Source organism: Pelodiscus sinensis, chromosome 6 (assembly GCF_049634645.1).
Source record: "Pelodiscus sinensis isolate JC-2024 chromosome 6, ASM4963464v1, whole genome shotgun sequence".
In the NCBI taxonomy this organism is placed as follows: Eukaryota; Metazoa; Chordata; order Testudines; family Trionychidae; genus Pelodiscus; species Pelodiscus sinensis.
The window spans coordinates 84,093,519-84,119,365 of record NC_134716.1 but is presented as its reverse complement, the minus strand read 5'-3'; the positions used below and the strand labels follow the sequence as shown (position 1 = coordinate 84,119,365).

General features: G+C 46.0%; 1 protein-coding gene across 13 annotated transcripts in view; it reads left to right on the top strand.

Annotated features, from left to right (window-relative positions):
• Positions 1 to 25,847, top strand: part of FAM169A (family with sequence similarity 169 member A) — a 138,711-nt gene that overhangs the window by 58,163 nt on the left and 54,701 nt on the right. The window contains exon 1 of one of the 13 annotated variants that reach the window (XM_075932269.1): positions 5,699 to 6,079. The exons of 2 other annotated variants lie outside the window; for them this stretch is intronic. In XM_075932269.1, coding sequence (XP_075788384.1) covers positions 6,047 to 6,079 — 33 coding nt within the window. In that variant the 5' untranslated portion in view covers positions 5,699 to 6,046. Of the gene's footprint in view, positions 1 to 5,698; positions 6,080 to 17,051; positions 17,213 to 17,345; positions 17,509 to 25,847 lie in introns of those variants that run through there. 10 more of the 13 variants (XM_075932278.1, XM_025185260.2, XM_075932268.1 and 7 more) reach the window with 10 other exon arrangements.

Sequence of the window (25,847 nt, the reverse complement as noted above, 5' to 3'; positions counted from 1 at the left end):
CACCGCTTGGCGAGCCCTAGTCATATCTGATTTCTAAAAATCCTGTAAAAATAAGCATCCTGTATTTGGTTAAATGTTACACCTGTGTCTGTCTGTCAGTCTTAGGTACTTTTCTGGCCCTATGAGTGCTGTGACCCTAAGCAGCTCTGTATTCACACCTTCCACATGACTGTAATAATCATTGTACAAAATATCACTTACAAGGTATCATTTGAAAACTAATACCTCACTGGTCATTGTGTGATATATGTACACAGCGTGTATGGTTTATAAACTGGAATTAAGACTAAAGTGTGTTTAAACCAGGCATGTCAGGGGAGTTGCTTCCTTAGAAAAAGGAACGTGTATTCAATTCTCTGCAAAGCCAGGTGTGATAGGACCCAGAGTACAATCTGGACCAACAAACCACACATGTCCCCTCAGTTCTCCAACTTGGGATGCCTTTATGCTGCTTACTATCAGAGCTATCACTGCTGGTCTGCTCACAGTGTCTCCAATCTATAAATTTCTCTGTTATATTGTAAAAACAATGAGGAGTCCTGTGGCACATTAGTGCTATAGCCAAACACTCTTGAATTACACCAAAGGGCAACACCAGCTGTAAGAATTATGATACCTATGGGCAGATCTCAAGCTGCATGACTGAAAGGGGTTATGACAGAGATGCACTGCAAAGTGAAGGAGCTGTGAAATGTCTACCACAAGGCGCAGAAAGCAGCCCGTTGCTCTGGTGCTGCACCCACAACCTGCTGGTTCTACTGAGAGCTGGATGAAGCCAGGGGGAAATTGTGGATGAATGTACTGAGGGGGACCCAGAGGACAACTCTGCATTCATGGATGCATGCAGTCAAGAGCTGTTTTCTACTCCCGAGGAGGCGAGCCAGTTGCAGCAGTCGGAGGTTGTGGAGGATGTGCCCCGTAAATGGGTTTGATTTCTGGAAGTGTTCAAGTGAGTTTCTGGAAGCAGGAAGGTTGCAGAATGTAGGGTTGGGTCTGTGTCTTGCTGCTACCAACACAGGGCTACACAGATGTGGAACAGGGCCTCTCACTTCACAGTAATCTGCCTCAAAGATCACACTGTAAATGTCATGCAGCTGTGGGGCCGTGCGTCTGCATAAATTTTCTGGCAAGGCTGCTTTGTTCACTATCCCATTAAGGGTAACATTCCCTTGCCACTGTGCCATTAGCAGGAGAAGGACCATCGTGCCACGAAAGAAAAGCCATGTATGGGCCCGGATGGAACCTGCAATTGACTAAAAGACCCTTCTTTGCTTCCTTGCTCACCCTAAGCAGTTTCAGTTTGCCTTCAGGGATTTAGCCTTGGGATAGCCGTCAGCCCTCATATTGCCCGCTGGGAGGCTTTGCAGGGCCAGAAAAATGCTTGGAAGAAGTCGGGAGGAGTCAGGAGGCTGCTTCTGACAAGAAAGAATTGAAGGAGCAGAAGGAGAACATGGAGCGGCTCCTAAACATTATGGAGCACCAAGTGGAAACACTCCAGGCACTGCTAGCACCACAGACAGCAGCTGCGTAACTGGCCCTCGCCAACAGCCAGAATCCCAAAACTATTTTCCATATATTCCCCTGTCACCACCAACACAATCTGGCCACCAACTTGTCCCCAGTTAGCATCTGCTGCACTCCTCACCTGCCCACCCAACCTCCACCCATGCAGACTCCACAGGCACCCAACGCCCTCAACAGCCATCCACATGCAGTTTAGCTCTGATGAACTGCAGCCCCCATTTCACAGCACATCAGATGGCAGGGCTGCATATGAACAGTGGAGATATAAAAAAAATCTATGAAGCTCTCAAGGTCTGCCTCATCTCCTGCCCTCTCCCTTGCTCCTTGCTTATCTGCCTCCTTTCTTCCCTTCCTCCCATGCACCAAGTGCAGCTGAATCCATGTGAAGCATGATACTACATTTGTTAAACTTAAAAAATAATAAATAGTCTGGTAGCACTTTAAAGACTAACAAAACCTGTAGATGGTGGTATGCGCTTTTGTGGGCACGCTCTACTTCTTCAGATCATTTGTTGTTTTTAATAAAATGAAAGTCTTTTGTTTCAAAGCCATCTTTATTCCATTACATGAAAGCAAGCAAGCAAGCATACCCCAGCAAAGCAATGGTCACTTTCACAGTAAGTGCATCACACAGACCAATCAGAGTAACCCCCTAGGGGTATGTCTACACTACCCTCCTAGTTCGAACTAGCGGGGTAATGTAGGCATACCGCACTTGCAAATGAAGCCCGGGATTTGAATTTCCCGGGCTTCATTTGCATAAGCGGGGAGCCGCCATTTTTAAAACCCCGCTGATTCGAACCCCGTGCAGCGCGGCTACACGGGGCACGAACTAGGTAGTTCGAACTAGGCTTCCTAGTTCGAACTACCGTTACTCCTCATTCCACGAGGAGTAACGGTAGTTCGAACTAGGAAGCCTAGTTCGAACTACCTAGTTCGTGCCCCGTGTAGCCGCGCTGCACGGGGTTCGAATCAGCGGGGTTTTAAAAATGGCGGCTCCCCGCTTATGCAAATGAAGCCCGGGAAATTCAAATCCCGGGCTTCATTTGCAAGTGTGGTATGCCTACATTACCCCGCTAGTTCGAACTAGCGGGGTAGTGTAGACATACCCTAGCAGTGTAGCCACTGCATGCCCACTCATGGCAACAAATATTATTGACTTTCAGCATCACATTGCTGCCTTGAGCCATCCCTGATCCTTACAGCTCTGCACTGTGCTCCTCTAATAGCCCTGGTCTCAGGCTGTTTAAACTTGGCTTCCAGGAACTGAGCCTCAGTGGTCCAGCCCTGAATGAAACTTTCACCCTTCTCTTAATAAATATTATGGAGGGCACAACACATGGCTATAGCCATAGGGATGTTATCATCAGCCAGGTCTAGCTTCCCATACAAACATCACCACCAAATAGCCAAAAGCACACTTTACAGTCATTCTGCACCTGCTCAGACTGTCATTGAACTGCTTCTTATTGTTGTCAAGGTTCCTGGTGCATGGCTTCATGAGCCATGGCATTAATGGGTAGGCAGGGTCTTCCAGGATTACAATGACCATTTCCACTATACCCATGGGCTACGTCTAGATTGGCATGATTTTCCGCAAATGCTTTTAACAGAAAAGTTTTCTGTTAAAAGCATTTGTGGGAAAGAGCGTCTAGATTGGCACGGACACTTTTGCGCAAAAGCACCTATCTGTGCCAATCTAGACGCGCTTTTCCACAGAAAAGTCCCGATCGCCATTTTCGCGATCGGGGCTTTTTTGCGCAAAACAAATCTGAGCTGTCTACACCAGTCCTTTTGTGCAAAAGCTTTGTGCAAAGGACTTTTGCCCGAACAGGAGCAGCATAGTATTTCCACAAGAAGCACTGATTTCTTACATGAGATTGTCAGTGTTCTTGCGGAAATTCAAGTAGCCAGTGTAGACAGCTGGCAAGTTTTTCCGCAAAAGCACTTGCCAGTCTAGACGCAGCCATGGTGATCTTCCGGTCCTGGATGAAAGTCCCTATTTTCAGCTTCCTGAACATAACAGAGTTCCAAAAGATGTGAGTGTCATGCACCCTTCTGGTCCAGCCTGTGTTAATGTGGGCATTTCATGGACAGTGATCCACAAGTGCCTGCAGAAACATGGAGACATACCCATTGTGTTTAATGTACTCAGAGGCTAGGTGGTCTGGTGCCAGAATTAGAATCTGTGTGCCATCTATCACCTCCCCGCAATTTGGGAAGCCTATTTGTGCAAAGCCATCCACAATTTCAGGTGCATTGCCCCAAGTCACATCTTTCAGGGCAGAGGATGAGTGATGGACCTGCAAACTTCCAACAACACAAGTCCATTGGTTGACTTTCTCACTCCAAACTGATTGGTGAAAGCTGTCTGGATTAGCTGGCTTCCACAGGGCTTCACAGAAGCATCCCCTGTCTGTGGGTGGTTCAAGCTATTCTGCATCCTGCCTCTGTCCATGGGGAGCTTGGATCCCCCTCCCCATGGATAGAATCTGCTGCCACCCCATGCTGTTGCCTCTGTATCAGAGGTAGCAATGTGGGGCAGGCAGCCAGTCTGTGAGGGGAGCTGGTTTTTAAACTGTCTTCCTTCACGGACCAGCTTCCCCTGCCACCGCATGCTGCTGCCTCTGATACAGAGGCAGTAGTGCAGGATAGCAGGGGGCTCCCTGGGATGGGGGGTCAGAGCACACTGGCAGCCAGCCCCACCACTGGGGACTATCGAATAGTCATGTAACTGCTAAGATTTCGTGTGATTACACGACTATTCGATTACCCAATATCTAACATCCCTAGTCTCAAGTAGTCAGAAAACTGAAATGTTCGTTCCACTGAAAATTGGCATTCATAATCTTTTTCATTCTGAATTGGAACCAAAAGTCCAACCCTTGTTTGTTTTTGATTATTTACATACAGGTTGAATCTCTGTGGTCCAGGACTCTCTGGGCTGACAACATCCATGGTCTGGAAGGACCATGAATGTTTCTGGACCAGAGAACCCCAGCCACAGAGGTTGCCAGCAGCTGGGAGCTCAGCCATCAAGCAGCCTGCAGGGCCGGTGGCCCGGGAGCCTGGCCAGCAGCCCTGCTAGCTGGCTGCGGAGCTCTACCAGCTGGGGACAAGGAGTATTGCTGGCCAGAGGGCAGGGAACCACCATGGTTAGGGAGCTCTGCCAGCTGGAGTGGGGTGGCAGCCGGGAGTGGGGCCCCACCAGTGGGCTGGGGGCAGCACACTGGCTGGGTTGGCGGCCAAGAGAGGAATCCCCAGGAGAGCCCAAGGCCTGACCTCCCCTGGTCTGGCAAACTTCCTCCTTTGGAGCCACTCAGGTTCTATGCCGAACCAGGGAGTCCAAACTGTATTTAGTTTTGAAGTCAAATCACTGTGTTTCAAAACAAAGACATTTTATCTTATATATATTTGTAAATGTAACTGGTGTCTAACAACCCACCAGCTTGGACTGGCTGCTGGGTAGAGGATTTAGAGAGTCTTAATGAGTACTTTGGGAGACATGCAGGCTTCCTACACAGCCAAGTGTGCATACTTGTGCAGCACAGTTAACATCCTTTGGAAACTTGGTAGTTAAGTATCTTGTTAAAACAACCCATACTGAATGTGTGTAAATCTGCATAACTCAGCAAACTCTCAGCCAGTTTTTGCCCGCACATTTAAACCCTCTCCTGATTAAAACAATTATTTTGAAAATGTAATGACATTATTCTGTTTTCCACCTTTTGGAAGCTTGCCACAAATCTTGTGCTGTTTTTACACTGTGGCCATTTACCATAAATGTCAGATTTTTTTGCACTTGACTAACTCAAAAATGCCTTAAATTTTGAAATTCAAGGCTGGTATATTCTTGCTCTTAAGTAAGCATTGAAAACTAATTGTTATATATATATATATATATATATATATATGTCTGCAAATGCCTTTTTGTGTTCGGCTGCAAATGTATTGTTAATTTTATGTTTCTGTTTGCGTATAACTTGTACTGATTGCATTTGATATTCAAATAGGCCCTGTGCGTATTTGGAAAATTAGTAAAACTCTCTGTTTGGTAACACTTGCATACATGCTAACTTCTCCACAATGATTGTCCTGCAGTTTTCCTTCCCTTAGGCTTGTGAGATGTTACTCTTATCCAAACTTTGTATTAAAAAAGGGGAGGGAGAGGAAGATGGTCTGCAAATCTGTGTACCTTATCAAAGAGTATTAGCCTATAACTGTAGTGTTAGCTATACAGCAATATATACGAGTATAGTTACATCAATGTAGTGATACCTGCATAACTCCCTGTGTGGAAGCTCTTAAGTTGCTTTAGAAGTGGTATAAACTAAACTGAAAAAAAGCATTCTAACTCCAGAATGTGTGTGTCCATGGAGATTGTTATGGTGATAAAAAATTACAGCAGTATTATTATATCAGTATAGTTATATTCAGGGCTTGAGAAATCAGTGAATCTAGTTGCCCGTGGTGAGTAGATTTCAGCCGGTCACCCTGTTCACCAACGGCGTGCGCATGTGCAATGCAGGTCTTGCGCATGTGCAGTGCGGAGCTGGTGAGTAGATTTTGCTGTGGTTTGTATAGCCCTGGTTATACTAGTGAATTTCTCCATATAGACAAGCCTTGAATCTTTGACTCAGTGTCTGCAGACTAAAAATATTAGGTTAGATGTAACCTTGCAATTAGGTCTTCAAACAACCATGAAGAGGTGAGACAGTTTGATCATTTGGTATTTTTGAAGGTCTTCTTTTAAAATGTTGTTTAGGGCTGTCAATTGCAGGACAGGATTAACATGTTAAAAAATTTAACGTGTTAATTGCAGGTGTTAATGCTGCACTGCCTCTTTGAAGTGCTGCTCTGGCACTTCAAAGAGGTTTTGCAACAGCGTAGCCAGGGATCAGTCCCCAGCTGATCCCCGGCTCCTAATGGGCTGCTCTTTAAAGTGCCAAAACAGCACTTCAAAGGAGCAACACAAGTGGAGCCCCTTAGAAGTGCCGGAGTGGCACTTCAGAGGGGCTTTGCAATGTAGAGCAGGGGATAAGCTGGGGACTTCAGCTTATCCCTGGCTCTGCTTGTGTGTCCCTTGGAAATGCCACCCTTGTGCTTCCAACGGGCAGTGCTGCATGGAGCCCTGGGTCAGTTGGGAACTCCAGCTGATCCCAGGCTCCATGCAGTGCTGCCCCATTGAAATGCTGCCACGGCGTTTCAAAGGGGAGTTGCATGCGATTAATTGTGATTACATTTTTTAATTGCACGATTAATTGTGATTAATTTTTTTAATCACTTGACAGCCCTAATGTTGTTATTCATTAACAATGACAACAGCAAACCTGATGATGTGTGCATGTGCATGTGCGCGCACATGCAAGCGTGCATTTGTGTATCAGTCTATGGAGTTAATTTTTCTTTGTAAGTTTCTAAATGAGCCAAATGAATTAATGAAAAAGTATTTACTATTGAGGTATTTAAGATGTTGAACATTTTACTTGCATTTACAACCTACCACAGCACTGCAGTTTTCCCCATTACTGTGAGGCATTTTTCAAAAGTCCCTTTCAGCGGAGGTTAGTGAGAACTCATACACAGAGACTGGCTTTTCAAGTATTTTAACCCCTTCTGACATGACAAATATTTTTCCTGCCCCCTTCTTCCTCCCATCCCAGCCTGTCACTGTCTGCCAGTGATCATATTTCCCTTGATTTCCTTAAGTGACAAATCCAAGCCCCCACTTCAGTTATGTAACAGTTGAACATGTGGTTAGATGAGTATTCAGGCGCCTGCACTGAACACATGATGTGATCACAGTCATGGTTGGTGCATGTAAGAGGTCAGATGAGGCTAAACCTCACCTAAAAAAACTGCCCATGCAGGGGGGAAATGTGCCGATGCTGTGTGCATCACCCCTGCGGAGCCTTGCTGGCCCACCGCTGCCTTTGGAGCACTGGAAGTGAAGCTCCATAAAAGTGGGCTCTTCCCACACTGTGCCTCTTATCCTAAGGCCTCCCCCTAGCTCCTGCTTGCTCCTCTCTATCGCTTCTCTCTCCCCCTCCCAATCCCAGTTGTTCATCTAAGGCAGGAAAAAGTGATTGGGCCATGACAGAGTGAAGGCAGAGTCTTGGTGGGAAGAAGCTGAGCAGGAGCAGGGGGCTTAGGAGCACAGCCTCAAGTGCAGGACCATGGTCCAGGTGCCGGTGCCCCACTCCTCCACTTTTAGGTAGCTTCTGCACTCACTTGTGAGCCTCCCTAAGTGGAAGATTCATGTGTAGCCTATGATCACAATATACATTTGTATGTATATTGGGCCATTTAGCCCTGGGAGGAGATTGTGGCAGGAGGGAAGAACTTGTCAGACTGAAATGTTGTTTGTCAGGCAGGGGATATGGTGAGATACTTGTCATCTTTTCTTTCTCTTCCTCTTTGTTTTTTGAAAAATATGGCTTATACTTTGTATTGCAACAGTACAGGCAATATCCGGGTTACGTCAGTCCGACTTAAGTCGGACCCCTAGTTACGAATGGGGGGGGGCGCAGCTAGTGCGGGGTGCCTCCCCCACTGTCGCTGCCTCCGGCGGCGCGGGGGGTGCTTCCCCCCAGCAGACCAGGGAGATGCGGAGCTAGCGCCCCCCCCCCCCCCCAGCAGACCAGGGAAACGCAGAGCGGCTTTTCTCGCCGCAGAGGACGCGAGCGGCGGGACCGCCGAGACGCACCACAGTCCTGCCGGCCACGTCCTCCGTTGCTAGAAAAGCCTGGTCTGCTGGGGGGTGGGGGGCGGCGGCACAGTAACTGCCCCCCCGCAGCAGACCAGGGAGATGCGGAGCGGCTTTTCTCGCCATGGAGGACACGGTGAGAAAAGCTGCTCTGCATCTCCCTCGTCTGCTGGGGGGGCGCAGCTAGTGCGCCCCTCCCACCAGCAGACCAGGCTTTTCTTGCTGACGCCTGGGGTAGAGCAGCTGGGGGGCTGCTGGGTTGGTCCCACAGCGCCGAGGTGCGGCGCTACTGGACCAACCCAGCAGCACCCCAGCTGCTCTGCCCCAGGCATCCCCAAGTCAGCCGCTGCTGAAACTGACCAGCAGCTGACTACAGGAAGCCCGAGGCAGAGTTGCTCTGCCCCGGGCTTCCTGGAATCAGCCGCTGATCAGTTTCAGCAGTGGCTGAATTGGGGACACCTGGGGTAGAGAAGCTGGGGTGCTGCCAGGCTGGTCCCCGCAGCACTGAGGTGGGGCGCTGCGGGGACCTACCCCGCAGCGCCCCAGCTGCTCTGTCCCAGTCATCCAGATTCAGCCGCTGTTGAAACTGATCAGCGGCTGATTCCAGGAAGCCCGGGGCAGAGCAGCCCATTCCAGGGCTCCCCTCATCCAGGTCATTAATAAAGATATTGAACAAAACCGGTCCTAGAACTGAACCTTGGGGCACTCCGCTAGAAACCGACCGCCATCCTGACATCGAGCCATTGATCACTACCCGCTGGCCGCTTCTAGCCATCTTTCTATCCATTTTACTGTCCTTTTATCCAATCCACATTCCCTTAACTTGCTGGAAAGAATATTGTGGGAGACCGTATCAAAAGCCTTGCTAAAGTCAAGGTATATCACATCCACACTGACTTTCCCATGTCCACAGAGCCAGTAACCTCATCATCGAATCTAATCAGATTGGTCAGGCATGACTTTCCCTTTGTGAATCCATGCTGACTATTCCTAATCATTTTCCTCTCTTCCAAGTGCCTCAAAATGGATTCCTCAAGGATCCCTTCCATGATTTTTCCAGGAACCGAGGTAAGACTCACCGGCCTATAGTTCCCTGGATCGTCCTTCTTTCCTTTTTTGAAGATGGACACTACATTTGCCTTTTTCCAGTCATCCAGGATTTCTCCCGATCTCCACGACTTTTCAAAGATAATGGCCAAAGGCTGCTCAATGACATTCACCAACTCTCTCAGTATCCTCCGATGCATTAAGTCCAGACCCATGGATTTGTGTACGTTTAGTTTTTCTAAATAGTTCCTAACCTGTTCTTTACCCACCATTTTTAGCGCATTAGTACGGGAGCCCACCTTGTCCATGAATACAGAGACAAAGAAAGCATTGAGTACTTCAGCTTTCCCCATATCATGTCACAAGGTTACCTCCTTTATCCAGTAGGGGCAGCGCACCCTCTCTGATCACCTTCTTCTTGTTAACATGCATGTAGAAATCTTTCTTGTTATCCTTAGCCAGTTGCAATTCCATTTGCGCTTTCGCCTTCCTGATAACCCCCCGGCATTCTCGAGCTATACATTTAAACTCCTCCCTGGTCATTTGTCCAAGTTTCCACTTTTTGTAAGCTTCCTTTTTGTGCTTAAATTCACCAAGGATTTCCCCTGTAAGCCAATCCGGTCTCCTACCACGTTTGCCTCTCTTGCTACGCATTGGGATGGTTTCTTTCTGTGCCTTCAATAAGGCTTCTTTAAAATACTGCCAGCTGTCCTGGACTCCTTTCCCCTTCATGTTAGCATCCCAGGGGATTCTGCCCATCAGATCTCTGAGGGCGTCGAAATCTGCTTTTTTGAAGTCCAAGGTGTGTATTTTACTACACTCTTTTCTTCCTTTGGTCAGGGTACTGAAATCTACCATCTCATGATCACTGCTTCCCAGGTTGTCACCCACCTCTACTTCCCCTATTAGTTCCTCCCTGTTTGTGAGCAGAAGGTCAAGCTGCGCACGGCCCCTGGTCGGATCCTTCAGCACTTGTATCAAGAAGTTATCCCTGACATTCTTCAAAAACTTCCTGGATTGCCTGTGTACTGCCGTATTGGTTTCCCAACAGATGTCAGGCTGATTAAAGTCCCCCATGAGAACCAGGGCCTGCGATCTGGAAGCTTCGCTCAGTTGTCCAAAGAAAGCCTCATCTACCTCATCCATCTGATTTGGTGGCCTGTAGCAGACACCAACCACAACATCACTGCTGTTGTTTGCTCCTTTAAACTTAACCCATAGACTCTCAACAGGTTTTTCTCCCTCTTTATACTGGAGTTCAGAGCAATCATAGGGCTCTCTTAAATATAGTGCAACTCCTCCTCCTTTTCTCCTCTGCCTGTTCTTCCTGAACAGTCTATACCCTTCCATGACAGCGCTCCAGTCATGCGAGTCATCCCACCAAGTCTCTGTTATCCCAATTAAATCACATTTCTTGGACTGGGCCAGGGCCTCCAGTTCTTCCTGTTTGTTGCCCAGGCTTCTCGCATTAGTGTACAAACACCTCAGATAACCAGTTGATTGCCCTATCTTCTCCATTCGAATCAGGGGTCCTCCTTTGTTGCTTGTTCCTCTTTGCATTTCTTCCTGGTATCCGACTTTCCCACTCCCCTCAGGGTTTTGGTCACCATCCCCCGATGAACCTAGTTTAAAGCCCAAGGATTGCAAGCCTGCCCATGAAGATGCTCCTTCCTTTCTTGGTTAAGTGGATCCCATCTCTTCCTAACAATCCTTGTGCCCGGAACAGAGTCCCATGGTCGAAGAAACCAAAGCCCTCTCTGTGACACCACCTGTGCAACCTTGCATTTACTTCCTCAGTTTGATGATCCCTGCCCAGTCCTTTCCCTTCAACAGGGAGGATGGACGAGAACACCACTTGTGCTTCGAATTCTTGGATCCTTCTTCCCAGCACTACATAATCCGCAGTAACCCGCTCAAGGTCATTCTTGGCCATATTGTTAGTTCCCACATGGAGAAGCAGGAAGAGGTAGCGATCCAAAGGTTTCATCAATTTGGTAAGCCTCTCAGTCACATCCTGAATGCGAGCTCCCGGTAAGAAGCACACCTCTCGAGATTCCAGGTCCGGACAGCAGATGGATGGCTCAGTCCCTCTTAGGAGGGAGTCCCCGACCACCACCACCCATCTTTTTCTTTTGGGGGTGGTGGCCGTGGAACCCCCATCCCTAAGATTACACATCCCATGCCTTCCAGTAGATGGTGTTCCCTTCCGGTTTCTTCCTTATGAGGTCCCTTCCAAAGCATTCAGCACTGCAGAGCCTGTGGAGAGAGCCTGAAAGCGATTACTTACCTCTATAGCATTGGGGGGATTCCCGTGTTGGCCTTTTTCCCCTTCTAGAAGTGACATGCTGCTAGTTCTCTTCCTGGTCCCTGTACTGCCCTCTTTGGTTCTTCCACCTGTCATGCTTGAAGGATTAAACGCTGCCTTCTATCGAGGAAGTCTTCATCCTCTCTGATTGAGCGTAGGGTCGACACTTGGGCCTCCAGTCCTCTAATTTTTTTCTTCCAAAATGGCAACCAGCTTGCACTTAGTTCAGATGAAATCCATTCTTTCTTCCGGGAGGAAGACAAACATGACACACTCCGTGCAGGTAACAACAGCAGACCCATCCATCGCTGCTGTCCTGGAGAAGGGATTTAAAAAGAAAGGCAAGAGAACCTCGCCCCCTTCCCTCTGCCCTTCCCAACTCCCTCTCTGAACTCCCTGTTAGCACTCACCTGTGCGCAAGCTCATTGGTCACTTGTCCACTGCCTTATAAAGCCCTGGAGTGCCTGAAAGTCCCTCCCGCTACCAAGGCTCAGCCAATCAGCATGTCATAGCTATCTCTTTGCTTTCAGTATTCCCTGTAAGCTGTGTGCTTGGGTGGCCACTCAGGAGAGATTCAAATGTTGTCTAGATGATTAGCAGAGCACCCAGAACTAGCAGCATGCTTTTCTACAGGCACATTCACATTTGCCTTCATGCATATAGCAAAATTTATTCTGCACACGAATGGAAAAATTAGAGGGAACATTGCTGGGTTCCCTGAAGAACTGGATGGATGAAACTTGGACATTAAAAGTGCCAAGGGAATGAATCCTGAGCAACCGAAAGGGGGAGGTATTTTTATTTAAAGATCCTGTTTTATTAACAAACATGCTTAATAGACGCAATAAAAGATTTTTCATACACATCTCTGTCCATTTTACTGAGGGATACTGAAGGTTTTGCTCCACTTCCCTAGTCTTCCAAGGAGTCATCCAGCAAAAACTAGGAATAATACATTGTATATTTCTGATAATCCTAAATAAACAACAACAAACAAAAACTACTATCCAGTCTTTCTTCTGCTTCTTGAGAAGCAAAGATACTGTTTTGGTCATTTTTGCTCTGTTCCATCATTTAAGAATTTAAATCCATGAAAGTGAGGATGTTCTAATTTTCAGGTACAAATGTTGCTGTCATGTTGTACACATGAAATATGGAGCATTTCAGTCAATGTTTATACTTTTAGATGTGTGCTTTATTTACAAGTTAGTAAATAAACCCAATGTGTATGACATTAACTCAGGGGCGGAGAGACGGGGGAAATGTTCCCTCTAAGAGTTTCCTCCCATGAGCAGAATGAATTTTGTGTTGTGCACCAGTACTGAGTTCATGTGGCTTGTTTGGATGTGCCACTGTGGTACCCAAGTTATTAATAAATATCTTATAAACCTCTACCTTTTCCCTCTGCTGCCATGTCTCCCCTTGCTCCATCAGCTCCCCTGGTGCCTGCTGCCCCCCAACCCCTCACCTTCCTCTGCTGTCCTGACTCGGACTCCTGCCCTTCTCACTGCCCTCAGTCCTCCAGAGACCTGCTCCCCTCCACCAGCCCTTCTCTACCCTCTGTGCCCACTCCTCCTGTAGCCCCATTCTGATTATGTGAGCTCCCCTCCTCATCCCCTCTCCTAACACCTTCCTCCACACACGTGCTCTGCCTCTCTCCTCTGGTGCTGGTGCCTCCCTTGCAGGTGTCTGCCCTTCTGCTTCACCCCCAGAATCCCCTGGAACCTGCACCTTCCCTTACCCCTGCACCCTCCTGGTGCCTCCCCATCCCTCACTGCCCCTGTGCCCTTTGCCCTCTTTTTCCCTGCCCCTCATGTCCCTGTGCTCTCACATATGCCTTGCTCCATCCCCACCTTCCTCATGCCCACCCCTTCTTTCGATCCTTATCCCAGCACCTCCCGCTCCAGCCCCCAATGCCCTTACCTTCTCCTCTCCCAGCATCACCCTGTTCCCCCCCCCCCCACTGACACCTCCCCTCCTGCCCTTTTCCTCATTGTCTGCACTTGGCCCCCTGGTATTTGTCTCTCCTCCACCCTGTCCCTTGGTACCTTCCCCTTTCTTCTCCTGACCTGACCCCCTTCCTCTCAGCACAAGTCCCTTCCTTTCCCACCTCTTCCTCCTGTTTTTCCCCTCCTCTCCACCTACCTTCTACCTTCCAGTTTGCGGGGCTGGAATCTGTGATCAGGCCCCAGCTGCTTCTGGGACTCCAGACCACATGCCGAGCCTCAAGCTGGGCCACACAGTACAACTCTGGGCCGAGCGCTTTTAAAGTCCCGGGCCGTGATGTCACGCCACGCCCGGAAGTCTCCCCTCTTACCTGTTACATAGCATTTGAGCACGCCCTTCCTGGCTGCCTGGCCCTGACTCCTGTAATCACATCACATCTAGGCTGTGCTGTATCCTGGAGAAGCAATAAACCCTCTATACTCTACTGGCTGGCGGAGTCTCATCTTGTAGCAGACAGAATCATTTGCATAATCACGTTCTGGTGCTGTTTCGAACAAGCGCCATTTTGAAACTGAAACCGCGGTGTAGATACGGGTTTTCTGACAACGGGGCAATTTTTTCAAAAGATCCTGTACTCCTCATGGTGCTTGTTTGAAACAGTGACAGAACACAATTATGCAAATGAAGCGCAGGATATTTAAATCCCCACTTCATTTGCACTTTCAAAACGTCTAATTTACATCTCTCTGCCAACAGAGTGGTGTAGTTTAGACACGGCCTATAAGGCCCTGTTTTCAGTTTTCTATAATAGTTTTGCAGAGTTAACAATTTGGGTTTCAGTTTTTCATGCCAGGTGTCTGCCTCAGCCTGATATTTTTTGGAAAGTTACAGCATAAACTGTTCAGCCACTTCCAAGAATGAGGTTAGGGAAAAATATACTGTTTTTCATCTTTTTTAAAGTAGCAACCTTTTCTCTGAGAAGCTTTAGTGCCCTCCTTAGGAGTAAGGACTTAAACTTTGGCAGAGATTGACCAACTTTGGTTAGGAAATATGCCTTTTTCTATGAAGGCCTGTTAAAGCCTTGAAAAATTTGAAAAATTTCTGTTTGAACATGCTCAGACTTCTTAAGGGTTTTAGCAGTTAAAATCTCTGATGATTGCATCCTCGCTGAGTAGGCTCCAGGTGCTCACAGCTCTTAGGGTGTATCTAGAGACTACAGGTTTTTTTTGAAAAAAATGGCCTTTTTTCGAAAAACTTTACCTGCATCTAGACTACCGCCACGTTCTGTCAACAGTAAATCAAAAGAACATGGCAGTTTTGTTGATGGCAGTAAATTCTATGAGGAATAACACCTTTTTTTGAAAGTCATCTTTCGAAAAAAGGTGTTATTGCATGAAAACAGGGCTTTTTTGAAAGAGAGCGTCTAGACTCTCTTTCGAAAAAGTGAGCCGCTTTTTCGAAAAATCTTCTTGTTGTCTAGACGCTCTTTTTCAAAAGAGGCTTGTAGTCTAAACGTACCCTTAGTGTTAACCAGACTTCATGCGTACCATCACCATATTGACCATGCAGGCTCCAGCCCGGGGCAACAGGAGCTAAAATGGATTTTTTTCTGATTCTTGTTCTGGACAAGGGTGGGCATGGGGACAATAAGGGTATATCTACACATCAGGGCTTAACTTGAAATAAGCTACTCAAATTGAGCTGTCAATTGCATAGCTTATTTCGAAGTTGGGAGCATCTACGCAGCATTTATTTTGAAATAGAGCACTCTTCCTCCGACTTCCCTTAGTGCTCATACAATGAGGGTTACAGGAGTCCGAGTAAGAAGTCCTCCAGCTTGACAGTATTTCGAAATAATTGCCTGCTGTGTAGATGTAGACTGAGTTATTTTGAAATAATGTATACATCTGTACAATATATCCAAGATAATATTTATGTGAGAACATAAATTTTTGAATTTCCTTACTTTTGGATGTCAACCAAAAATGATATCATAATATCATTCTTACCTTTTATTATTCTACAAAGTAGCATATTTTGCAGTATTTTGTAGCTCTGTGTAACAGCACTGCAGGAGTAACAAAACATCAGCAAGACACATTGATACCACGAAAGCTCATGATACCATTTACATATTTTGTTAGTATATAAAGTGCTACCAGACCTTTTGTTGTTTTTTAAGTTTATCCTGTACAGCCTAACTCAGCTGCCCGCTGAAGCAGCAGATAAAAGACAGTAACAATCAAGTCTGGATCCTGCAAGCAGAGCTGTGTGGATGGCTCTTGGAAGCCACAGGGTGCCCCATTTTGCTGTTTTGTTACAGACCAATTCCACAAGTCAAATACAGAGAGAAGAACTGGAACTCCACTTCATTCACAAGTTTAATTCTCATGCAGATGGTTTAAATCCCGACACTGGATGTCTGGGACATTATCAACCAAAAAACAAACAAGGAAGGTGCCAATGGTTCTTGATGTCTGTATAGAATCTGTTGTTAGTCTATTAGCACCTTAAAGACTAGATAGTTATAAGGGGCTGATAAGAACCATTAGTTTGCACTTAAAGAGGAACAGTATTTTTCCCTGTGTTTTTCCCTTTGAAACTTATCTACCCCCTGCCTCTTTTTCTCTTCCCTCCTTCACTTCCCCCTTACCCCCAGTCTTTCCCCCTTCTTCCTCCATTTATTCTTGGTTCTGGACAGCCAACACTCCCGTCATCAGAAGCGGACTGTGCCCACGAAAGCTCGTGATACCATCTACATGTTTTGTTAGTCTTTAAAATGCTACCAGATACAAAGATACGCTTAAAGCCTCTCTCAAGTCCCTGGATATTGACACGACCTCCTGGGAGACCCTGGCACAAGACCAATCAACATGGCGCACGCTGATCTACCAAGGCTGTCAAACATCTGAAGCCAGAAGGACAACCATAGCACAAGAGAAGCGAGCACTCCGTAAAGCCAGAGTTGCAAAAGCTGCAACAGTGGTGCCCACACATGTCTGCCCGACATTTGGTAGAACATTCCGTGCTCGTATCGGCCTTATCAGCCATTTGCGGACACACCATGAACAGTCCATAACCCGTTAGATGTCAAGGTCCTCTTCGAATACGATGGACGAACAACAACCAGACTATTTGTTGTTTTTTATGTTTTTCCTGACAGACTAACTCCGCTACCCCTCTGAAGCTTTTGGTAATATGATGTTTTTCAGTGAAGATACAGTACTTGAAATATAACCGTTATAAAATGATATTGTGTGTGTGCCCTTCTCTCCCTGTTGTTATAATAACAGGCATCTTTGTAAACGACCATTGCCTTCAGCAATAAGTGGGGTGACTACCTGGCTCTTATATTAAGGGAGGCTCCAATTAGATGTCTACCATCCAACCTCCCATGGATGTTAATTTAGAACGCATCTTGTGCTGTACTTGGGCAGTATCTAGGCACAGGCTTGCACCGTGCTACACTCGGCTATTTTGTACCATGAATCAAGCATGCAGGGCGGTCTCTGACAATAACCTGTGTCCTGCTCTTCTCTGTGGTTGCTCTTTATGTCCCTGACCGGCAGGCGCTGGCAGTCAGGGCAATACAGCCCATCCCCGGGAGTGCCCCCGTCCGTCGGGATACGTGCAGGCAAGGTGTCTGCTTTTGGACTATAACCACGGACAAGTCAGTGGCTCCGGTATTGTCCTTGCCCGGCCCTGGCCCCTGCTGCGCAGAAAAAGGAGGCGCAGCGCCGGTGCCGCGTGGGCAAGGCTGGCAGGGCCGGGAGCGCGGGGCTGCCCGCGGAGGGGAGGGAGCCGCGGGTGGGCGATGCAGGAGCCGTGCGTCAGAGGGGAGGCGGCGCGGCGCGGCGGGGGGCGGCAGGGATGAGCTGAGGCGCCGGGCAGCGGCGCGGAGCAGGGGAAGGTGCGAGCCACGCAAGGCAGCGGCGGCAGAGCCCCGCGCTGCAGCCTCCGTGCAGTCCCGCAGGCCGAGGTGAGAGCGCGCAGGGCCGCGCGGCGTGTGCGGCTAACCTGGCTGCGGCTGCCCAGCCCCCGCCGGGCCTGGCTCGCAGGCTTCCTCCGCGGCCGGCCAGCGGGGGGCCGCTAGTCCCGGGGGCGGCGCGCGGGCGGCGGGTCTCCCCGGGGGCAGGTGGGCGGGGAGGCGCTGGCCGGGCGCGGGGGATGCTGCGCTGCGGGTGTTCCCCTCCCCCGCGGCAGGCCGGTGCGCCAGGTGTGCGCTGGCCCCCCCTCTCCCGTGCTCCCCACCGGGCTCTTGGGCCTGCGCCTCCGGGGCTGCAGCCGCCGCGCTGAAAGCCTGCCGCGTGGAGCCCTCTCCCCAGCTGTGTGTGCACTGAAGGCCTGAAGGCAGCGGCTTCAAGATGGGGTAGTAAAAATCAATGGCGATGAGTTTGGGATGGATGGAAAACCAGGGTGACTCTAAAGGCCTCCGTGAAACACATCACATTCCTTCATTGATTCGTTTGTAAAGAGGGTTATAAACCCCCAGCCTTACAATCGCTCCTTCCTAACCTAGATGAGGAAGGTTTATTATTACCTTTGCTCAGGCTCCATCCTAACACACAAGGAGCTAGATGTTCCATTATGTTAAACACTTAAAAAACAACGAATAGTCTAGTGGCACCTTAAAGATTAACAACATATGCAGATGGTGGTATGAGTATTCGTGGGTGCAACCCACTTCTTCAGATGACAGGAGTATTAAAAGTCCAGATCCAAGAATAAATAAGGGGGAGGAGGGAAGAAAAAAGGAGGGAGAGCCCCCCCCATTTATTCTTGGATCTGGACTTCCAACACTCCTGTCATCTGAAGAAGTGGGTTATGCCCATGAAAGCTATACCATTTACTTGTTCTGTTAGTCGCTACGGGGCTAGTAGTCTATTTGTTGTTTTTTAAAGTTTTCCCTGTTAAAGACTAACTCAGCTACTGCCCTGAAGCTTTCCATAATGCTAAAGTTTATGTAAGTTTATCTTTGCTCTAAGGAAATGGCCACTTCTCTGGCCAAAGCTATTTAATGCAGCCAGGTGGTGTGTGGTTTTTTGTTGTTGTTGTTTTTCTTTTTTTTTGCAAAAAGTATATATTGTACAATGAAGCCTTTATGGGATGCATCTTCTTTGCCCCATGAGCTACCATTGATAAAGCAAAGAGGTCTTGGCTATAACTTGTAATGTCTAGTGTTTCTTCAAGCTGATTTGGCTCTCTACAAGTGGAATGACTCCATGGAAATCAGATTTAGAACAATGGCTTTCACCAACCTCAAAGGAATTCTCAAGCATAATATACATAATACTTATTTTTAATTCCTGTGTCTGAAGAGTAAAGTTCTCAATAAATCCAGTTTTTAAAATAACACCAAATAGGAAACTACCATTTTGTAAGTTTTATGAGCTTTGATTCATTTCCCTCTGCCCCTCCTTAATCATGTGCACCCTGAGGAAAATTAGTCAACTGTGGAAGTCAGTATTGGCTAGCTGATACTTACTGCTTTCTCTTTTTGGATCCAACTTTCCCCCCCTTCTCTTACCTACTGGCTATTTGTTCAGTAAACAAGTATTCACTTTGGTATATCGTGCATCACTGTTTGCTAAAGTGTGGTGTACCTACCTATTCCAGATTTTAAGTGGTGTATTTATTATAAATTGAGGTTAATTAGTTAACCAAGAAGTTATAGGAGGGTTAGCTCCCAGGGGTGGTACAAGGTAGAACTAAATAGTCCCAGCTCATGCTGGATCTGGGACTGCTGTGGCTCTTTCAAGCTGCGCTCCCTAGCACCAGTTCCTGCTCTCCCTTCCCTTGCTGCCTCTGACACAGAGTCAGCAAGGTGGGGAAAGCAAGTAGTTGACTCAGATACTGGATAAGCCTTTGGGGCAGTCCACTACTGCCTTACATCCTTAGGCTATGTCTACACTTGCGGCTTCTTGCGCGAGTAATATGCAAATGAGGCTAAGCGTGGAATATCACTGAGACTCATTTGCATACCTAATGAGCCACCATTTTTTTCAGAAGGGGCTCTTTCGCAAGAAGGAGCGTCTACACTGCCCCTTCTTGCGCAAGAAAAACCCTCTTGCGCAATGCCGTTCTTCCTGTCACGTAATAGGTGTAACAGCATTGCGCAAGAGGGTTTTTCTTGCGCAAGAAGGGGCAATGTAGACACTCCTTGTGCAAGAGCCTCTCCTGAAAAAAATGGTGGCTCATTAGGTATGCAAATGAGGCTCGGCAATATTCCACACGTAGCCTCATTTGTATATTACTCGCACAAGAAGCCCTGAGTGTAGACATAGCCTTAGTGTTCATCATGGCAGAAGTATCAGTGTAATTAAATTAGTGCTGTGTCACTGAATGGTTGGTGAAGGGTTACTGGAGATCTCTGTAGTCTGTCTTCCTCCTCCCTCAACCTTTTCATACAGTAATTGAGTACCTTGTCAGTTTATTGTTCCAAGTTGGTGGTATTAGCTGTACCAGTACTTTTCCTGGGTTGGTTCATCAGCTTCTGTATAATTTAAACTTTCAGTTAAAATAATTTCTGATTTATTAATTTAATGGTTCCAAAGCAAACTTCATGAATATGAATTTGTCCATTTCAGTTAGTTGGAAACAATGAGTCTGCAAGAGGTGTGAAATCTTCAGTTAATTTTGAATGTTTAAGGATAGTAATTTGTTTGAAAAACAATTATTTTAAACTGCTGAAGATTTTTGTAGAAACCATCTGAAATACTCTGGGACTATGGGCATTACTTCTTTTTAATATTAAGTTTTTTCCCAATGTACTTTGCTGTATTTTGAGTTCCTATTCATGTAAGTGTTTTCAGAAATTTGGTAATTTGACTGTGTGCGCATCCCAATCCTTTACCTTAACATAGAGAAGTGCTTCTTCCACCCTCCCAAAGTTGTAACCTATTCATCAAATCTTATCAGTCAGTACATTCCAGAAAGTATTATTCATCCTATTGTGGTCTGTGAAATGTAAAATTTGGGACAGATAGTAGCTTGCATGCTTTTAATAATGTGAGGTGCATACTCATGTCTGGCACTTAAATCCATGCATGGTATTCTAGTGTGTTCACACTGTAACATTGAGCTGGTAAGAAAATTGTTTGTAAATTAAGAAAACAGTCAAACCCTTGCTTAGAAGAAGGTCGTTATGGGTATAAGCCATTCTTAGTGCAAAGGGACTGGATAACTTCTCCCTACTTGCACCCTTTTAAAGTCTGCTGAAGTAGAAGGCACAAAAGGATAGTTATGCCTGGATAACTATTGTCTGGCATCCCTGCTGTTTTGTTTGCACATAGTGACTTTTTTTTTCAAATGACAGAATACACTCAACACTTACTTAGTGATTACAAATAATAATGTTAACATTTTGTTGTATTTGAAGCTCTCAAATTGTGATCAGTTTCAGCAAGAGAGGTTTTAAATATCTCCCTGGAATTCATTCCCTCAGTCTTCTCAAAAGTGAGAAGCTTCAGGGGGCAGCCGAGTTAGTCTGTACAGGATAAACTTAAAAAACAACAAATGGTCTGATAGTCTATAAAGTGTTAACAAAACATGTAGATGGTAGCATGAGCTTCGTGGGCACAGCCCACTTCTTCAGATGACCAGAGTTTTGAGTTTAGGATATGCAGACCCAAAATAAATAGGAGAGAGGAGGGAAGGAAAAAAATGGAAGGGGCAGGAAACAAGGAGCAGAGGATATAAAAATATCAAAGGGAAAACCAAATAGGTAGAACTGGTAATCTATGAGCACCAAAGACTGGATAGTTAAAAGAAGCAGATAAGGATCATAGGATAGCAATTAGAGAGGAAGGGTACTAATGCAAGAATCTACACCAGTGTTTCTTAAACTGTGTTCTGTGGCACACTGGTGTGCCGCAGGGAACAACAGAATTCAAAATGGTCACCCATAAAGAGGCAGGCGACCCTTTTTTGGGGGGGCGGGGTTGCTCAGTAACCCTTTTTCCCCCCCAACCTTTTTTTTCCCTCAAACAAAAATCCTTAGAGTTCCTCAAAAAAAAATTGTTTGATGGTCTTTAAAAGTTTAAGAAACATTGATCTACACAGACAAAGAGCTGTTGGCACCTTCATTGAATGTTAGGTTGATAATGTCCTAGGCATCTGTTATCTCGATTGAGGACACCATCAGTGTGAGAATTGACTTTGTGGATGAATTGTAATTCCAACACCTCTCTGTGTATTTGGATAGTAGAATTGGTTTGTGACAAGACAGCCACTTGAAGATCTTTTAAAGAGTAATTAGATAGATTGAAGTGTTCCCCAACAGGTTTCTATATGTTCCCTTTACATATATCTGATTTGTGTTCATTGATTCTTTCTCATAGGGACTGTCCAGTTTGTCGAATCAGTGGGGCATTGCTGGCATTTGATGACATAGATCAAATTACTGGATGTGCAGTTAAATGATTTTCTGATTTGGTAGCTTATGATGTTGGCTCCAGTGTTGAATTCGCTTGTATAGCTATGTGGGCAGAGTCGGCACTGCAGCTGATTTCAGGGTTGGGTTCCTGGGTGCTTATGATGTGGTTGTGTATCATGGTTACCAGAAATAATTCGTTTCAGGCTGGGGAGTTGTCTGTAAGCGAGAATAGGCTTTTTCCCCAAGGCCTCTGAGAGTGAAGGATCATTTTCCAAGATGGGTTGCAGATTGTGTATAATGCTTTTGAGGGGGTCTGAATTGTGGACTGTAGATAATAACAAGTGGAATTCTGTTATTTTCTCTTTTGGGTCTGTCTTGAAGTAGTTCATGTCTGGGTACTTTTTTGGCTCTGTCAATCTGTTTTTTCGCTTCTCCAGGTGGGTATTTCAGTTTTAAGAATGCTCTATAAAGATCCTGTAGGTGTTTTTCTCTGTCTGTGGGATCAGAGCAAATCCGGTTGAATCTTAGGGTTTGGCCGTATATAATAGATTGAGAAATGTGTCTGGGATGGAATCTGGAGTCATGAAGGTAAGTGTAGTGGTTGGTAGGTTTCCGGTATATGGTGGTAGAAACTTGTCCATTATTTAACTGTACTGTAGTGTCCAGGAAGTGGATTTCTCACGTGGACTGGTCCAGACTGAGGTTGATGGTGTGGTGGAAATTGTTGAAATCCTTTTGAAATTCTTCAAGAGTCTCTTTTCCATGGGTTCATATGATGAAGATGTCACCGATGTAGCATAAGTAAAGTAGGGTATTAGGGGATGAGAGCTGAAGAAACGTTGTTCAAGGTCAGCCATAAAGACGTTGGCATATTGTGGTGCCATGCGGGTACCCATGGCTGTGCCGCTGACTTGAAGATACAGATTGACTCCGAATTGGAAGTAGTTGTGGGTGAGGACAGTCGCAGAGCTCTGTAAATCAGGTGTGCAGTGCTGTTATCGGGGATGGTATTCCTGATGGCCTGTAATCCGTCATCTTCATGTGGAATGTTGGTGTAAAGGGCTTCTATGTCCATAGTGGCCAGGATGGTGTTTTCAGGTAGATTACTGATGTTTTGAAGTTTCCTCAGAAAGTCAGTGGTGTCGCGGATGTAGCTAGGAGTGCTGGTAGCATAGGGTCTGAGGAGGGAGTTGATATAGCCAGATAATCCTGTGGTGAGTGTGCTAGTGCTTGAGATGATGGGCCATCCGGGATTTCCAGGTTTGTATATTTTGGGTAGTAGATAGAAAGTTCCTGGTCAGGGATTTTGGTGGGGGAGGGGAGGGCGATGTTAATGTAAATTTGTTCCTGAGCAGCATCAGGGAACTTCATGAGCAGTTTTTTCAGGTTTTTTAGTATTCCTTAGTGGGATCACAGGAGAGAGGCTTGTAGAATCTGGTACTGGTGAGTTGTCTGTTTGCCTCCTGTTCATAATCTGTTCTGTTCATGATGACTACAGTGCCTCCTTTGTTGGCCTCTTTGATTATGATGATAGGATTGTTTTTGAGGCTGTGTATAGCAGTGCGTTCTGCATGACTGAGGTTGTATGTTATATTTTGCTGTTTGCTGATAATGTCAGCTCGAGCATGTTTGTGGAAGCAGTCAATGTAGAAATCAAGACTTTCATTATGACTGTTAGTGGGAGTCCACATAGAAACCTTCCTCTTGTGGGATTGGCAGGGGGAATAGTAAGGTCAGGGTGTTGTACATCAGTGTGCTAGAAGTATTCCTTCAGGCGGGGACAGCAAAAATAGAATTCCAGATCCCCACAGAACTGAATTATATTTATGGGAATGGTAGGCCAGAAGGAGAGTCCGTGGGATAGGATAGATTCTTCTGCTGGGCTAAGACAGTGGTTAGCTAGGTTGATGATGTTATTGGGTGACTCAAAAGTATCTGGAATGAGAGATCCTGAGGCATATAGCAGTTTGGATAGTTTATTGTCCTTTTTCTTCTGAAGGGAGATGAAGTGGTCCTTGTAGGTGATTTGTTGAATTGTAGTAAAGTCTGGAAAAGATGAAGCGTGTGTGGAGGCTTCATTTTTAATAATAGTTTCTAATGTAGAGAGCTTCTCCTTGATTTTTTTTCTGTTTGTTATATAGAATGCTGATAAGGTGGTTCCTTAGGTTTTTTTTGCGAGAGTGTGGCATAATCTCTGGCTCTAGTCCATGGGATATGTAGATTGTAGTGGGTTTTTCACCCGTAGGCCCTTAGGTACAATGTCCATCTGTTTGCATTTGGGAAGAAAGATGATGTCAGTTTGGATCTATGCGAGTTTCTTTGTGAAGTTGATGGATTTCCATTCCATATGGCTGAATGCAGTGCCTTGCATGTTCTGAAACTTCAGGGGGTAGCCAAATTAGTCTGTACGGGATCATTTTAAAAAATAACAAATGGTCTGATAGCACTTTATAGACTAACAAAACATGTAGATGGTATCATGAGCTTTCGTGGGCACAGTCCACTTCTTCAGATGACCGGAGTTTTTGAGTTAAGGATGTGCACACCCAAAATAAATAGGGGGGAAGGAAAAAAATAGAAGGGGACAGGAAACAAGGAGCAAGGGTATGAAAATATCAAAGGGAAAACCAAATAGGAAGAACTGGTAATCTATAGGCACCTAAAGATTGGATAGTTAAAAGAAGCAGATAAGGATCATAGGATGGCAATTAGAGATGAAGGGAATTCTACTAGACAAATACACAGAGGGGGGTTGGAATTACAATTCATCCACAAATTCAGTTCTCACACTAATGGCCTCCTCAATTGAGATAACGGATAGCTGGGACATTCTCAACCTAACATTTAATAAAGGTGCCAACAGCTCTTTATCTGTGTAGATTCTTGCATTAGTACCCTTCCTCTGTAATGTACCTGAAGCTCATAGATTACCAGTTCTACCTATTTGGTTTTCCCTTTGATATTTTCATATCCTTGCTCCTTGTTTCCCACCCCCTTCCAATTTTTTCCTTCCCCCCGCTCCCTTCTCTCCTATTTATTTTGGTCTGCACATCCTAAACTCAAAACTCCAGTCATCTGAAGAAGTGGGCTGTGCCCATAAAAACTCCTAATACCATCTACATGTCTACAAAGTGCTACCAGACCATTTGTTGTTTTTTAAGTTTATCAAAAGTGAGAGACTTTCAAAGGTGACTTAAAATTATTCCAAAATTAGTGAGAACAGACAGGACTAACTTATTTTCAAAATACAGGCAGTCCCCGGGTTACATACAAGATAGGGACTGTAGGTTTGTTCTTAAGTTGAATTTGTATGCAAGTCGGAACTGGTACATATTCTAGGGGAAACTCTAACCAAACATTTCTCCAGAGCTCAGTTTTATTCTCCCACACCTCACTTCCCTCAGTCTTTTATTCTCAAGCTGAGGTGTCTGCTGAGAGAAGCCGCTCCTCATCTCCCTGATCTGCTGAGGGGGGCGCTAGCTTCGCGTCTCCCTGGTCTGCTGGGGGGAAGCAGCTAGTGCGGGGTTGCCTCACCCCGTTTGTAAGTAGGGATCCGATGTAAGTCGGATCCATGTAACCCGGGGACTGCCTGTATAGAAAAACTGGGAGTTTTATTTTTTATAAATAAAAATTGAACCATTATGCTATGAGTCTAGTGAGTAGATTTCACAGGGAGCTGTCATTTAGTATTCTACATATTTGCTTGTACTGCCATAGGGTGCTATGTATTTTTGAATAGTAAAATGATTTTAATAAGAGATTCATGTTGTAACATGGGATCAGGTCCTCCAATTGCATGCATGTGAGCAGACTCTTGTGCTTATGTGGCTAAATTGGCAGCTGTGGGTCAGGATGAACAGAACTTGACACTGCTGTTTATATTTGTGAGCTTTCATGAAGTAAAATAAAATGAAGTTGATAGGTATGCTTCGTTAACATGTTTT